Here is an 18088-nt window from a genome sequence, read left to right as displayed (position 1 = left end):
TTCATCTGCTTTCCTGTTAGTAATCTAAAGTTATACTGCTCTAGCACGTGGGATATAAGTGAGGGTGTGCTTAGTTTTTAGGTCTCGCGACCTATCGATGCGCGCAAGCGCATCGAGCGGAGCGAGAATTCAAGTAGCCAAAATCCTCATGAAACCACCAGCTTTTTGCTGGCGTTTTCATGAAGTTCACGTGAACCACGTGATCAAACACGAACGCGCATCAGCCTCCCTCCCTCCTAATTGCATTTGCCGCACAGCACATCAAAGGGCTTCGCCCAGCGTGCGCTCTGCGGCTTCTCCTCCCCTAATTATTCTTGGATGGCCGCCGCACACAGCCTTCCTTGCATTTCTCCTCCCCCTCCCCAGCCAGCTTCCCCCAGCCCGTGTTCCCTCCCCTGCTACCCCATCCTCACTCATCCCTCGCACCCCCTCCTCCTTCAGGCCCCCACCATTTGCTTTTGCTTGTTTACTGTGTAATACAATTGCTCCCTACCTCATCTCCCTGTCTCTCCTCGCCCACTCACTCCGCCCTCACCGTCTCCCGCCCTCACCGTCTCCTTTTTGAAGACCGCTCGTCTTTCATTTTATTTATTTATTTTATTGCCCTCTCTCTCCTCGCCCACTCACTCCGCCCTCACCATCTCCCGCCCTCACCGTCTCCTTTTTGAAGACCGCTCGTCTTTCATTTTATTTATTTATTTTATTGCGGAAAGCATTGCGTGGTGATCTCTTGAGGGGACTTTAGCTTTTTATAATGAAAAGCGTCAAATCCAACACCAGTTGCCACCAACTCGACTATCCAGTTATTCCCGCCATTATTACAGCCACAGCCACAGTCACAAAAGCCAGCCCCCTGGCCACTACACTTTGTTTCCGTGCCCGTGTGAGCGTCGCTGGTGCTAGGGCCTGTAGGTGCCGAGACAGGAGCCCCAGCTCCGCCATGACCCAGATCCCATGACCCTGTGGGGGAATGTACCGCTTGCGCTGAAGGCACGGCTCGGCTGGCCTGCGCTTCCTCCTGGGGAGCAGCGCTTTCAGCTGCACTCTCAAACTTTGTTTGCTAACCACGACTAGCGCTTAACAGCCCGGGTTCCCCTGAGCACATGACTGCAGAGGATATGTGCCGGGGGAGACAGAGGGACAGTGGGGCATGTACAAAGACAGCAACACTTGTGCACATACACACAGTCACTCACACAACACAATCCCTCACATACACACACTCAACACACACACTCACTCACACACTCACAATCCCTCACATACACACACTCAACAAACATACTCACGAAAATACACACCCCCCAGCCCCACCCGCAGTGTTCAAATTTAACAATAAAATGAAAGGGGAATTTCAAGAATCCTTGACTTCCCCTACCCACTTGTGATGTTTACAGAGGGATTCACTCATTCACCACCCACCCCTGAAAGGCACAGAAGAAATACACCAAAGACGCACCAGCCCAGCGAGAGATGAGGTTACACCACATTGCGAGCGGTAGGTAAGTCAGTGCCGACCCTTCCACAGACCACACGCACCAATGACATTCTTTCTAGGGCAGACGTGAGTGTCTGCTTGAGGAGGGGGAGGCTGTAAACTTTATCTTCTGCACTTTTATGTTTTTTAGCGTGGCGCTAGTAATCTCTGCATCACCCGAATCTCGAGAGCACGAGATAGGAAAGTGGGCAGATAAACACATTTTCAACAAGCATTGGCATTGCCAATAGGTCTCGCTTGTGGGACCTTATAAGTATTTAGTTTTGCAGCACAATATCCTTGGTGCAACAAGGATATTGTGCTTCAAAACTAAATACTTATAAGGTCCCACAAGCGAGACCTATTGGCAATGCCAATGCTTGTTATTACAGGAGCAAAGTCTTGCATAATTCATGATTATTGGTCTACCCACAGATTGTGACGTTTCATGCTTTTCTTAATTGTACATCCTGGCGTAGTATTTACATGCAAACTGACCTCACTTCATCAACTGTGCTATTTAGAATAGAGAACAGATTTCTGGTGAGTTTAACTTGAGAACTGTGCTTTCCTCAAGATTTTAAAACTGGATGAATGTTGGAGATCTATTTTTTCCTGAAAGCAGGCAGTAATCATTATATAAATGTGAATTAAGGGAAATGTTCAAAAGAAAAACTTAGCAACTGTACACAACACAAGCTATAACCCACGTTCGATAAACATCTCAGTTACCATATAATCCTTCACTGCCACTGGTATGATTATTAACTTCAGTGGTACCGGGCAGCTCGTACTCCTAATACTTGCCATAACTTGTGACATCCGGGAGATATTCAGCGTCATGCTGAGCACCATTCATGAAACCGAAGTTTGTGCCACCGTGGAACATGTACAAATTGATGGAGGCACCATCCTTAATAATTTCTTGAACAGTCTTCAACATCTCTGCAGGGAAAAAAAAACGCATGAGCAGCAAAAAACACAAAACGACCAGAGTCTCATGAAATTCAGATGAGATGAAGCGTACCACACCAAAGAAAATCACTGAACAGAGGCAGCTATTAACCCCACATCTAGTCCTCATAGTCCTTATGCATGAGGCCACTCCACCTCCTACAAGGATCACTACCAGATTGGCTTGTTACAACAATTCTAATTGGTCTAAGAGGATACCTCTCACCCAAAACGCTTCCTGTTTTTGTTTCCTGTTCACCAGACAGAGATGACTCGAGACTAAAGTGCAGCAGTCTTCCTTGTGTTCCCAACCCATGTGATTTAGCTGGGGCGGGGTGATATTTCAGCAAGTTGTACTGCTCCAAGGGACTTAGCCAACAAACTTTGTTCCAGCACCACAACAGTGCCTGATAATACGCGCACCCAGCAGGAGGCATGCATGAGGTTGCTTTACCATATCCTGGTTGTGTTAGAAGAGATTGAGGTTGTTAAGCAAACGATAAAAACAGGAAATCGCTGCATCTGGCACACCTTCTTTTTTTTTTTTTTTTATATTTTTTTTTGTGTCCTCATCTCACCTTTCAAGCCTCTGCGGGTCTTATGAAGCCGCCTTCATGATCTGTGGGCCCCACGGCTTACCGCACTCGCTTGGGTCGTCCTACCGATCCCCATCTTTGTAAGGGACCCTGGTGCAATCATTGGACCATTTATATTAAGTTAGTCTTAGATTCTTGCCCCAGTTCACAAAGGGGTGCCAGATGTTCATTGTCTTGTCTTCCACACCATCACAGTCTAAGCGGGCCATAGAAAATGCGGCTTTAAGCCAATCCTCTCTTTGCGGCGGTAGAGGATCCTTCCACCTCCTGCACACCTCCCTTCTGGCCAGCAGAATCAGATAAATTAATAGCCCTCTGACCTTCTGGGGGAGGGTTTGACTGAGACCGCCATCGTCTCCAAAAAACACCAATGGCATATTGATCACTATATTGGTGTTCAAAATGTCTCGAATGTTGTCCCCCACCTCAGTCCAAAATTTTTCAAGAGCTGGACACTCAAAGAAGATGTGTAGGTCACTTGCGAGAGGTGTCCCACAACGAGGGCATTTGGGAGCTGGATCTGGGGCGAACTTTGCAATTTTCGCTGGGGTGTAGAAAAGTCTATTTATCACAAAAAAATTATTCTTCTTTAAACAAGCAGGCTTAACATATTTGTACAAGATCGATAGGGATGGCTCATACAATGACTCTATTGACTGCCCGAGGGGGGTTCCCACCCATACTGATGCTAAGGGGGGTATCTCGTGGTCCTCCATCTCCAACAGACTATTATACCAGACAGAGATTTCTTTATTCATTGGGAGGATGGATTGCCACAAAGCTTCGATCTCACTATTCTCTCTGATCTCCCCCTTTGCTGCCTCATACCAAGATGTTAACTGTATATATTTGAATCTTGAGAGCCCTGGCCCGATCTTTGCCCTCAGGTGCTCCCATGAATGTATCCCCCCGGAGTCTAACAGTTCAGACCAGACTGTGATGCCTGCCCTCCTTATCGGCAATGCCAAACTGTCCTGTAGGCAGTCCGGCGTTCCCGGCCCATCCCAAACCGGGGCATTGTCAGAATAGTACCCAATGCCCCAGCACCTTCTAAGTCTATACCATAACTCCAAGGCTGCCCTCAGTACCTTCAGGCGCACCCGCTTAAAAAACCTAGGCGAACCAAACTTGTACAGAAAAGCCTCGCCGTCTCCACCCCCTTCTACTCACACCATTTCACCCAGCACCCTCCCCCAGGCAGACTCACCCGGTTTGACCAGAAGCATCCGTATGCTGTTAAACTGAAAAGCTGCAGCATATAGCCTAACATCAGGTAGGGCTAACCCGCCTTTTTTTAACCTGCGTCTTGGTTTTTTCCACGCCAGGCGGACTCCCTTATTACCCCAAATGAAGCTCCCAATCTTACTCTGAATCTTCATTAAACTTTTGTTATGAAATGTTAATGGAACAGAGGAGAAAAGGTATGTCAGCTTAGGTAGAATGACCATCTTTACCAAGTTGGTTTTTCCATAAATAGTCAAGGGGAGGTTCCTCCATCTACTGAAGAGACTATCAATTTCCTTCGCCACCCTGTTTAAATTGAGCTCAGGTATCTTCTCCAATTCCATTCCTAACGTGGACTTTAAACAGGGCTAAGCTACTAGATCCCGAGGTGATGGCAGCTGTACAGGCCCCCTCTAAGGAATTTTTCTATCTAAACTCAGATTCCACAACATCAGATATAGTCTGGGATGCATATAAGGCCTGGTTAAGGGGGAAACTACATGGAATTATATGCTACAAAAATAGGATTGAAGCCAAGGCACTGAAGGGAGTTGAGGACAGGATAAGTAGTTTGGAGAAAGAAAGAGACGGTGCTAGTAGTGGGGTCCCGGAGCAATTTACTCAGATCATGAAGAAGCTGGAAGAGACAAGAGTTGAGTACAGAGGAATATTAGAAGCTAAATGTAGGGCACAGTGGAATACCAGAAGGATGCAGGACTATGAATATGGAGAGAAGGCCGGCGCCCTTTTGGCGTGGAAAGCCAGGACTGATCGCGCCAGGAATGATATAAAGGAACTCATTATTAACACTAATGGGGAAACCTCAAATAAGATCGAGAATATGCAGTCCTGTCTCCTCTCCATCTTCTCAGAGCTGTATAGAGAAGATCTGGCTCCCCCGCCGAGCTTGATCCAGTTATTCCTTACAGATAAACAGCTTCCTGTACTCTCAGTAGATAGTAAAAATAAGTTAGAGGCCCCCTTTACCCTGGAGATAGAAGCACAGATTAAGAAATCGATAAACAACAAGGCGGCAGGCTCAGATGCACTCCCAAGTGAAATATATAAGCTCCTTAATGTGCAGCTATTAGATACCTTGGGAGACACTTTCAACTCAATATATAGCTTAAATGGGAAGGTCCCTAACACATGGAAGGAGGCAATAATTGTATTGATCTTAAAACCGGGCAAGGACCCGAAGAAGGTAGACTCTTATCGTCCAATCTCCCTGCTGAATGCCGATTATAAGATCTTCATGGGCATTTTGGCAGGGAGATTGGCAAAACTGATCCCGAAGTTAATACACATGGATCAGAAAGGGTTTGTCGCAGGGAGACACATACAGGAACAGACGCAGCTCTTGATAGGCAATATAGACCTGGCCGTTCAAAAAACAGAGCCCTTGGCCGTTGTCGCTTTAGACGCGGCCAAGGCCTTCGATAGAGTCTGCTGGGTGTTTCCCTGGGAGGTTTGAGGGCTATGGGGTGTGGCCCAATTTTCATACATACCATGCAGAACTGTTATCAGGGCGCCTCTGCTCGAATACTGTTAAACGGGCTCCTCACGACGAGTTTTAACATCCAGAGAGGAACCAGGCAGGGGTGCCCGATTTCGCCCCTCCTATTTAACCTATATGTGGAGCCCTTGGCGCAGATGTTGAGACTGGATGATACAATCCATTCATCAGAACAATACAGCTCCAAGTTAGCTTTATATGCAGACGACTTAATACTGTACACAAGAGATCCACAAGAGATCCAGAGACAGCAATCCCTGGGGTGGAGGAGTGCATGAGTGAGTTTGGGACCTTATCTGGGTTCCTTGTCAATAAAACCAAGACAGAGGTGATGTGTTGGAATCTGGAGTGGCCAGGAAGAGTAAGTGAAGAACTGAGATACCTAGAGATCTTTGTAGCACACCAACTTCTGTAGATATGGAGCCTGTGTCCATCACATGAAGAACTGCAGAGGAGAGGGAGGAAATCCTTTGAACTTCTGTCCATGATTGAGGAGGCTCTGAGTTTGACCTTGGTGCAGCCTGTTTTAAAAAGGCAGAAAACTCTCCAGGATGATGACGAGGAAATGTGTCAACATCAATAGCGGGATCTATTCAATGTGGAATAAGCAAGAGCGTTTCTCCCACAACCTCAGAGACTGATCTATTATTCTCAGTTGAAACAACTTCTCCGGGTCAAGTCGGGTTCAGTTGGCCTGGTATATGATGTTCACTATTCTAGTGAACACCTTGCACCAGTCCAAACAACCCTTATGGGGATGGTTGTAAGTCAACCTTATAGACCAGCTATCCTAGTGGTAGCGTGGACAGATCAGTCTTAGGCTAAAAGACTCTTGAGGGCGTGTAAAGCCAGCTGGTTTACCATATGTAACCCCTTGAATACCAAATGAAAGGACACCACACAGGATATATATAAAATATATATGTATTTATTTACTAACACACTCCTCTGAACTTTTTATGAGATTAGAGGCATAAGCACATCACAAGTTACTTAGTCAGAATACGTTAAGTTGCACAAAATACAGTTAGGCCCTAGGGGCGAAGCAAACCATATACTAAGAAAGTGGTATAAGTACCAAGTCAGGAAAAAAGGAAAGGCCTAGGGCCTAGAGAATCGCTGGGGCTACACTATCTGAACCTTAGGTTACGAGTAGGAGGCCCACAGGCGGCGCGTGCAGTGTCTTTACACACATGCTTGAGTCAATGTTAAGTCAATGGGAACTTAGAGTTTAGAAAAAGAAGGATTTAGGACACTTCCGGTCTAGCTAGAAGGAAACAACTAAAAACCTAGACACTTGGATTGTCAATACCCTTGGGAGCACCGAAGTACTCGCGTTACCTCACCCACAGGAAGCGGGTGCATAGGTGTGAAGATGTGTCGGGTTTCGCCGTTGAAGTCTATGGAGCCTTTGAAGAAAGATGCTGCAGGCGACCAGGAGGAAGATGTCCGGGAGGATCCAAGGGCGGATCGGGGATGAAGGAGACCTGAAAGCAGAGGGGACAGAGTCTGAGTCACTAGCCAGTGACCGGGTGGAACCAGGAAGGAACCAGACGACGGCGAGGAGCAATCAGGTGCTGTCGGGAAGCTTGTCTCTTCAGCCACGCGGACCAGGAGGCATTGAGGACGACCAGATGCTGGAGAAGAGCTGTCCCACAAAGGTTCTCGCAGATGGAGGGGTCGACCGCCGGATTGGAGTCAACAAGCCTTGGCAAAGGCAACCCACGCAGGATTCAAAGAAGGCTTCTGATGCAGACCAGCAAGGTCTGAGGTGCCTCACCTTTGCAGGGAGGCAAGGGCCAGTCTGTTGCAACCAGACCAGCGAGTTGGTTTCAAAGGATTGTCGTCACAGAGGCTACTAGCCAACGGGCCAGCAACCGGACAATGCGTCGAGCAGAACACAAGCAGAAGGGCCCCACGCAGAACTCGTGGAGTGTGGAGGGCTGATCTTCGGTGCAGGTGGAGCTCGGATTCAAGGCTTCTCAATCCCCAGTGCACAGCTTGGAGGATACCTCAGGAGCTGCACAGTTAGCAAGTCGTGGACTTTTCAAGATGGCCGGTCCCACGTGTCTCGTCGCCTCCACGGATCTCAGCTATGCTGCAGACGTGAAAAGAGGGTCAGAGAGGTCTGGAAGTTTGGGTCTTGTCAGGCTCTCTGCTCGGGTCCCGGCGGGAGCGTCGACAAAGCAAACCGTTGATTTGCTGGATGGTGCCTGGTTGCCCAGGGTGGTCACTCCTTGGCCACAAGGGAGATTCTTCAGTCTTCAGCTTCAGCAGAACGTCGAAGGTCCAGAGTTTCATTTCAAGTATCGATTTCAGGATTAATCTAAAGTCTCAGGACTAAGCTCCTACCTTTATACAACTAAAAGGGGCTGGATAACTTTCTAGGTCCCTCCTATGGGTGGGACCAGGAAGAGGGGTGGTTACACCCCCTTTCCTTTGTCCAGTTTCGCGCTGGGGCTGGAGTGCCCCAGCAACCGGTTTGAACTGGGGTATGCATGGAGCACCTAGTGTGCCCCAGGCAGTGTCTCATTCTATTCAGCCCTCCCTGTCCCAATACACAAAGTCCTGTCTGGGGTGGTGCTCGCACCTCTCCAGGCAGGAAACCTATTGTCCAAACCTCCGTGACTGGAAGGACTCCCAGCAGCAGGAGGTCAGACTTGTGTCTGTGGCAGCAGCGTCCATTTTGTGACGCTGGGGCTCTGGTTAACTTTAACCGGGATAGTCAGAAACAACATGTCTTCTCCCTCTAGAAGGGTGGAATGCTACACGGGTCGCCAGAATTGGCGAGGGGGTAGTATTCCAAAGCGTATGACACCTTACACGACATGTTTAGATAAAGCCAAACCAAAGTTAGCATGTAACCGCGAGGATTATAATGCACTTAAGAGTATATGGTATTGCGTTATCATAGTTTGGAAAAAGTATACTTATAGCAAACATTCAATTAATAAGTGCCAAATCTCTCAAACAGAAAAATTAGATAAAACAATTGCCAAAAATGTATGTGACCTTAAATGTACTACTATAAATATAGCAACAGTTTCCATCCGGCTACACAAAAAAACAGTATCCCCTTTAGCCAATTTTTACGGTTAAGGAGAAACTGTACCAAGTTGAAGGACTATGATGAAAGAGCAACAGTAATGAGCAAAAAATTCGAGGAACGCGGTTATCCGCATCGATTAGTGCGAGATTCCTTCAAAAGGGCCAGGTATTATGACCGTCAACATCTGTTGCATAGCACAAAATCAAAGCAAGTGACAAATTTAGTATTTGTCTCTAGACATTCCCTTCTTAACAATCAGGTACGCCAAATAATAAATGCGAACTGGCATATTTTGAATGTGAACAAAACAAATCAAGAAAAATTGCCGAAACCGCTGTTTGCATATCGGAAAAACAAAAACATCAAGGATCTGGTGGTGAGATCACGCATGCGCATATCTGTAGATTATACCCAAAGGAGTATAACCAACTTAAACCCAGTAGTCGGCAACTACAGATGTGGAACATGCAAAGTATGCCCCCAGGCTATTGAAACAAATGAAATGGTGCACAATGGAGTTAAAATACAGATCAAGGGCATGACTAACTGCAAAACGAAAAACATTGTATATTTACTAATATGCCCATGCAATATGGGTTATGTCGGCGAGTCATCAAGGTCTTTATATACCAGGTTGACGGAACATAAATCTGCCATAAGGACACACAAGATGAATGCACCCATGGTAGCCCATTTCTTGGAATGTAACCACAAACCAGAAGATATCCGATGGATAATTCTGGAAAGAATTGAGGTATGAGATGGCCTATGTCCTGACAAGATCCGTAAAAAACGTGAGGTCTTCTGGATGTTCACTTTGAATACCGTCGATAGGGGGCTCAATTTGGATATTCCATGGGAGCAAGCGATCATATGAGCTATGAGATGCTGCTCACTTTATGACACTATTACTTGATAGTGCGGTCCTTATAATGGTGATATCCCCTTTCAACATAATATTGACCATATTCTGTTTCAGAGCATAAGATGTAGTTTTTTCCACCTAGCGCAATACATATCTGATTGATATAAATGATACTGTCATGGACTACTTTACACACTGGCTATGATTAGACACATACAGTGATTCATCTGAAGGTTATCCTATCCGATAGCTAGTATATCTGGAGGTTATCACCACTATCGATAGTATTGTCAATAAACTTTTTATTTGTATTTCTACTCTCATTTTAATTTTTATTATGTAGTTTCTTCTAAAAAGATCTAATATATAATATATAAGATATTATATTCAATAGATATTACTGTGCTTAAAACACATCAGTATGTATCCTTTAAGCAAGAAACTACCCCCTTTAATCGGGCAATGTCGCGGGGAGTCTGTTGCCTATGTTTATTTGTATGACGTACCCCGCCAGGGTAGTCCTTTCTTTATCTCTATGCCCAAATATCGCAAAGCGATGACCTCATCGCGAGTGCACCCATATTCAGTCAGGTGTACATAATTATATATCTACCAGGCGGGAACACGTTAGGTATAAATGCCGAAAAATAGTCACCTCGAATCCTGCTATCGTTTGGTGAATGCGATATGGTACACCACCGGGAAATCTGGCGTTTTATCAGGAAGACTTAAATGAAGGTGAGGTTCTTTGTGGCAGGGCGGCGTCGCTAGGGACACTGTGTTCCAGGATTTGATAGCCGATACTAGCCCCCGCCTCTATTCTCTTTCTTTTTCTTATTCTTTTTCTTTCTTTTTGTGTCCAGGTTCCGTAGGACTATCAGACAGCACCTAAATCGTATAGTCCCATTCTGCTTCCCATATTTACTCATATCAAGGAATTAGTTTCCCTTTAAGGTACCGTATGCATTAAATATTCACTCGGAGCTTAAACAACACCGGAGCTGTAACCTTATCTTAATAAATTTGTTTATTCCTGAACCCTGGTAGGACACTGCCGTTTTTCATATCTTAACCCGCCAGTATTGCTCCCGTGTTGGATCATGAACCTATATGACACGCTCTAGTCTATACTGAGGTAAATTACCAAAATAGAACAATTAGCGTTCTTGACTGTATGACTTATTTTTCCTATGTCGTTAATATAGACTAGTATTTATCTATACCTTTCTTTAATGTAGGCGAATGTGAACCATCTATCACCCAGTATCGTCTACGTTTTTACCCCCTGAGTAACCTGATCTTCGATTAGAATCTTTCTGACCCTGGATACCATCCCTTTCGAATATGGTAAATACCTATGCCCTCTGGAATAAAACAGTACACTACAATGTCATGTTTAACGATAAGAACTATCCATATGGAATTTAAACCCACTAAATGTCTTATATGGGTATTTTCCATACATAATATATGAGAGCAGTCTATAGAGAACATCATTAGAAAAATGGATGTAAGACCTGAATAATATATACTAAATAAGCATTGCTTTCCACCTATCTCCATTGCATTCAGGGTCGGCTGCACGTTTCACAAAAATTATCAATAAAAAGTCAGAGGATGAAAATATAGAATAATTAATCATCGATTCTAATCAACCTGATATAATACTTATGTAAGTATATCCAGAATATGATAATCTTCAATAATGAGGTACAAGAGGTATGGTTAGTTTAAATTAGGTCTAGATACTGTATACAGTCAACCATACTGGTTAGTTCTTACTGCCTATTCTCCTATTCTATCTAGGACTAGTGGCCTTTGTCTTTATATCCTATCTGATGGTAATGGTCGGATGACTTACGATAATATACCCTGAAATATCCTATACTATGACAATAGTTTATAAATGTTTTAATTATGACCTGTTGTCTGGTATTAAGATGACACTCATATGTCAGGTAGAATATCTATAGAATACCCAAAGAATATGTGTAGATAGACCATGTGATATGTATAGGAACATGAAACCTGTCTAGTATAGTTGTCTATGTTGACATGTAATATGGATCACAACAAATGAGCTGCTTTCTTTGTAAATAATGTAATATAATGTGTAAAAAAATGTTTTGTAAATAGTGACCTAGTCTCTCTTGTTGATATTTGTATATATGCTATGTAAATTATCATTATGCGACCTTTTTCTAATATGTACATATGTATATATATATATTTCTGTATTTTTTCTAGTGTTTGTCTTGTTTAGTTCATGTGCGAATGACGGTCACCTGATGAAGGCAGAATGCCAAAACGCGCGTAGTCAAAACCAACCGCTTTGCCCACGACAATAGAATATTGACCGGTCCAGTGTGACTTATGTAGTATATGTTTATGTTTTGTCTGTTTTTTCTGTACTAATGTAAATTGTTTATTATTTATTTATCTGCACTGAATTTATTAAATATGAAAATGAATATATCTAATGAAATAAGAATGCTCGGTACAATTATCTATACCAAATAAAAAGTTTTGTATATCAATTTAAAATGTGTTGCTATATTTCTAGTAGTACATTTAAGGTCGCATACATTTTTGGCAAATGTTTTATCTAATTTTTCTGTTTGAGAGATTTGGCACTTATTAATTGCATGTTTGCTATAAGTATACTTTTTCCAAAGTGTTGTTTCCCTACATATAGCAAACCTATTATTGTAGGGGTCCCCTGTTTTCCAAATAATGGCGTTATCATAGAACAGCTATAAGGACATGGTTCCGAAAGCTGCAGACAGGCTCAGCTCATGCTAGAGCACCATATCACACATAAACAAGCACTCTGCCTCCAGGATTGTTAAGGCCTGCCATAGGAGTGACTTATAGGTTACTGTGTGCCTATATATAAGGGTAGATATAGGAATACTATGCCTAAGCAAGGGGTGATTACACGACCTTGCCCCAGCTGAGTGATCAGCCAGTTGTGTCAGTTTGAGTGGCCAGCCAGGGGTGGCATAATAGATGCTGCAGCCCCTGGTAGGCCTTGGTTACACCTATGCCCTGAGTACCTAAGGTACACTTCTACAGGGGCTGACAAGGTGAACCAATTCCCAATTGTGAATGTACCTAGAGTACATGGTGTGAATTTAGAGAGAGTGCATCTGGGCTGTGGGTCTAATTAGCAGGCCAACAGCCACATCTAAGTCAAAAACCAGTAAAGCAAAAGCAAAAAGTGGGGGTGACCATAGGAGCAGACCCTACTCTCCTACACTACCCCCCCCAAACTTAGGGACATTAAACTAACCTTGACCAGTTGAGTCTTCATGTTCTAAGTGGAAATATCAGGAGAGTCCATCTGCATTGGCATGGTCACTCCCAGATCTATGTTCCAATGTAAAGTCCATCCCCTGTAGGGAAATGGACAACCTAAGAAGTTTGGGATTTTCACCCTTCATCTGATTTAACCATAGGAGGGGCTTGTGGTCTGTCTGAATCTTGAAGTGAGTGCCAAACAAGTATGGCCTCAGCTTCTTCAGAGCCCAAACCACAGCAAAGGCCTCCCTCTCTATAGCTGACCAACGTTTCGCTCTAGGGGTCAGCCTTCTGCTTATGAAAGCAATGGGATGGTCTTGACCATCTATATTCTGTTGTGAAAGTACAGCTCTGCCTTTATGCACAGTCTCCGACTCTCGAGGTGGTGCAAGAAAACAGGATACAGCACTGCCGAGAGCCCATGGATTAATGGCGACTCCGCGATACTGTCGCAGAATGCAGCCGGACAGGAAAAGAAAACGTCCGCGAGAGGAGAGCGCCTTTACGCGCTGTCTCCGACTCTCATGAACGCAGCTGTCTACCTGCGAAGGCTGACCCGGACACACATGGAGGCTTAGGCACTGTAATACCGGAACAAGAGCACCTGAGTGCTCGGAAAGGAAGGTATGCCTGAGAGGAAGCAAGTTAGATTTCTCAGGGGCGATGACTCCGTCTATACAGGCGTGACGGCTTCGACGGTCTTCAGAAGGTACGAAGGAAGTTTGTCAAGCACCGTTTCCTGTGGAGGCGGAGCTTATATAGGAACACGCCTTAGGGAGCTCTTAATTCGCTTTCCTGTCACAATGCCCCTCGGCCTCTTGGGAGTCGTAGTACCAACCATCAAACATATTTCCAAATGGGCAACATGCCAAAATTACATAGGTTTCTCTTGCATGAAAAGTCGTATTACACATAAATACTGTAATAGAAAACATACACTGAAATAGTGTGACACAAGAAAATCTTTATTTTCATAAAGAAAAGCAGGTAATAGAAGGCATTTGGCCTAAAGACTGCATAGGTAAATAAACATCACAGTACAGTAAACAACTGGCACCTTGCCTTTAAGGCTTCCACGAGCGTGGACACCGTGCCTTTAAGACCTCCAGGAGCCCCTCTGCTCCTATCATGCACCACAGATGACAGTTAGGTCAGTTCTTTTTTTAGGGTGTACTAACTTGTACCAACCTGATTAACAGATGCAACCACTACCAAATATACTAAAAATGCTCGTACGGGGAGGAGAGAGGGTTGCTTATTACTTTGATGAGTATACCCCAGGAAGAGAACTAGAATTACAGGTATGTAACTAATCCTTCTCTTCCAGGGGATACTCATCAATAGTCATAAGCACTGAATAGAGTAGCAAGCCCATACCCACTACCTTGCGGAGGAGCAAATAGTATAGAAAAATACATGACCAAGCATCTTAACATGATATTAAGCAAACAAATTCCTCAGAGAGGCTTGCCCAACTTGGGCATCCGCCTGAGAATCAGAGTCCAAGCAGTAATGGCGAGTGAAAGTATGAACTGAGCGCCAAGTAGCTGCGTTACTAATTTCTGACATAGGCACATTTCTTAGAAGGGCCGTGGTAGAAGCCTTCTCCCTGGTGGAATGTGCTTTTGGTTTGCCCTGAAGAACCTTATTAGCAAGTTGGTAGGCCAAGTATATGCACGATACAATCCATCTAGAGATGGACCTCTTAGATGCTGATGAACCAGTATTTATGACACCATAGTTAACAAACAACCGGTCCGTGTGTCTCAAGGACTTAGTTTTGTCAAGATAGAATTCCAAAACCCTCTTGAGGTCCAAAGAATGGAGAGACCTATCTGGTGGAGTAGAGGGATTGGGAAAAAAGGTAGGGAGAGTGATCGCCTGTTTGATGTGGAAATCTGAGACCACCTTTCGCAGGAAGCTCGGATGGGTTCTTTAAACCACATTGTTAGAGTGGAAGACAGTATAAAGCTCTCTACAACACAAAGCCTTGATCTCACTAACCCTGCGGGCAGAAGTGATGGCGACTAAAAAGGCAGTTTTCCATGACAAATGCTGCAGAGAGGCCTTGTGAATGGGCTCAAAGGGAGCACCCATAAGCTTTGTAAGGACTATGTTGAGCTCCCAAGGAGGAGATGGGGATCTCACTCGGGGGTAAACCTTTTTTAGCCCTTCACGGAAATCTTTCACCACTGGCATTTTTAAAAAAGAGGTTTGAGATGCAGATTTTCTGTATGCAGTGATAGCAGCTAGGTGCACCTTAATCGAAGAGAACTGCAAGCCAGACTTGGCCAAATGTAGTAAGTATGGAAACAGCACCTGCTCTTGACCAATGACCGGATCATGAGCATTGACCCTGCACTACAGGTAAAACCACTTCCACTTGCAAGCATAGGATTTTCTAGGGGAGGGTCTCTTGGCTTCTTTCAGGATCGACATACAATCGGCTGGTAAGTCTAGGTGTCCGTACTGAATGACCTCAGGAGCTATGCTGTCAATCTGAGGGCGGAGAGATTGGGATGAAACACTCTCCCCTCGTTCTTGGACAACAGATCCGGACGGCAAGGCAACCTGCAGTCTGGCACCTCGGACAATTGTAGAAGATCTGGGTACCACCACTGGCGCGGCCACTCTGGAGCTATCAGGATTATTCTGGTGTTGGACCTGTAAAACTTGTTGATTACTGCAGAGATCAGAGGAAGCGGTGGAAAGGCGTACAGTAATGTCTGAGACCAGTTTATCAAAGGGGCATTCCCTCGTGATCCTGGTTGGGGAAACATGGACGCAAAGACGGGGCATTTGGTGTTGGCGGCGTCTACGAAGAGGTCAACGTCTGGCACTCCCCATTGTCGAAAGATGTCTTGAGTGACTTCGGCAGTTAGCATCCAGTCGCGTGCTTCTACGAAGTCCCTGCTGAGTGAATCTGCTTGAGCGTTCATGGAACTCGGAAGATGAATGGCCACGATATTGAGACCTCTTGCGAGAAGCCATTTCCAAATGGCCTGTGCCTCCAGAGAGAGAGTTCTCGACCTGGTGCCTCCCTGCTTGTTCAGATAATACGTCTGAACTAAGAGAGAGCTGGACTGGAGAGAATGATACAGAGACTTGAGAGCCAGGTGCACGGCTCGTAACTCGAGGAAGTTGATGTGATATCCTCGTTCCGTCTCCGACCAGAGACCTTGCACTTGAAGAGACCCCATGTGTGCTCCCCAACTTTGTAGGGAGGCATCTGTGACTACAGCCTGAGTGGGAATGCCCTAATGAAATGGAACTCCTTTCAGCAGGTGTGACCTTTTCATCCACCATCTGATGAAGTCCTTGGCAGACTGAGGCAGAGTCACACTGTCCTCCCAGCGACCTGAAACTTGCATCCACTGGTCTTCCAGAGACTGCTGCAGAGGACGCATGTTCAATCTCGCATTGGGAACGATGAACACGCAAGAGGCCATGGAGCCCAACAGTGACCAGACCTGTCTGACTGTGGGATGAATTGCACTTAGGAGATCGTGCCCTTTGTTTCTGATCAATGACAATCTCTCCTCTGAAGGACACACACTTGCCTTCACGGTACCCAGAGAGGCGCCCAGATAATGGATTCTCTGGGTCGGATTGAGAACCGACTTTTAGAAGTTGACCTGAAGCCGAGTGCAACAGCTGAAGACAGTAGTTGAGATGATTCTGAAGTAGCGATGGGGTGGCACTCTTCAGGAGCCGATCGTCCAGATAGGGGTAAATGAAGATCTTGCACTTTCGTAGAAAAGCTGCCACCACCGCCATACACTTGGAGAACGTTTGGGGAGCTGACTTGGGCCCGAATGGAAGAACTCGAAACGGCCCACTTGGAAACAGAGAAATTTGCGATGCCTTCTCGACACCGGAATATGGAAGTAGGCGTCTTGCAAGTCTATAGCACACATCCAGTCTCCCTGATGTAGAAGTGGAAAGATCTGGTGTAGGGCCAACATCCGAAATTTCTCCTTGCGGATGAACCTGTTCAAGAGCCTTAGGTCGAGAATCGGTCTGTATTCTCTTGCCGGGCCTTTTTTTTCGACCAGGAAGTAACGGGAATAAATTCCTTGGCTGGTGTTTTTTTGTAGTAGACCGTCCACCTCTTGCTGCAACAGTAGGAGATAATGATTGGAATTGCTTTGAGGAGGAATTGATGGAGGTGGGGCTTTGAACCTCAGCAAGTATCCATTTTGAACAATACTCAGCACCCATTTGTCGTTTGTTATGGATCTCCACTCTTCCAGATAAACGGTGATACCTCCTCCTACCGGAGCTCATTGCTTGGCTGGCTGCTTGGCTGCTGATGACTGCTGCCTATTGTTTCCTCTGCCTCTGCAAGGTTGTCGCTGCTGGAACTGAGTCCTCGGCTGATGTTGATTCCGAGACGACCACTGAGGGGTTTGAACCCTCTGTTGGGAGGAGAGCTTGTCATAGGGGCGGAAGCGTTTCCTGAATTCCTTCAGTTTCTCAAGACCAAAAGCCTTTACGGTCTCCAACTTCATCTTCATCTTGGCCATCTCATCATCCGCATGAGCACCGAATAATGAGGAACCATTAAACAGAAGGTTGACAATCCTCCTTTGAGCATTCGGCTTCAGGCCTGTGAGGCGTAGCCAAGCCGAACGCCTGGAACAGATACCCTGGGAATAACCGTGGGCGGCCAAATCAGATGCATCTGCAGCCGCACTAATCACCTGGTTAGCTACCAAGACACCTTCATGCAGTATCTCCTGAAATTCCTGCTGATCTTCTTTCGGGAGTTTATCTATGAAGCTGGCAAGGGAGTCCCAGAGAGATCTGTCGTACCTCCCTAGCAGAGCTGAGGCGCTGGCTACTTTCATCACCGAGGCTGAGGTATTACACATCCTCTTCCCCAGAGAGTCCATATTCTTGCTGTCTTTTTCGGGAGGACATGAAGAAGAAGATGCAGCAGAGTGTGCTTTTCTGGCCGCTGCCACAATAACTGAGTCTGGTGGGGGGTCTGAGCGCAGAAAAAGAAGGTCTTGAGCTGGAGCCTTGTATTTTTTGACAATGCGAGATGGCTCAGAACCTACGGAGGCTGGTGTTAGGAAAGTCTGAGTGGCAGGTTCCATGAGGC

At 45.5% G+C, this 18088-nt stretch overlaps 1 protein-coding gene across 1 annotated transcript in view; it reads right to left on the bottom strand.

Annotated features, from left to right (window-relative positions):
* GLB1L2 (galactosidase beta 1 like 2) overlaps window positions 1-18088 on the bottom strand; it is a 949835-nt gene that overhangs the window by 364673 nt on the left and 567074 nt on the right. Inside the window, exon 10 of the mRNA XM_078681819.1 lies at window positions 2285-2422. Coding sequence (XP_078537945.1) covers window positions 2285-2422 — 138 coding nt within the window. The remainder of the gene's footprint in view (window positions 1-2284; window positions 2423-18088) is intronic.

Source organism: Lissotriton helveticus, chromosome 3_1, assembly GCF_964261635.1.
Source record: "Lissotriton helveticus chromosome 3_1, aLisHel1.1, whole genome shotgun sequence".
NCBI lineage: Eukaryota > Metazoa > Chordata > Amphibia > Caudata > Salamandridae > Lissotriton > Lissotriton helveticus.
The sequence above is the reverse complement of the archived record's forward strand: the minus strand, read 5'-3'. Positions and strand labels throughout refer to the sequence as shown.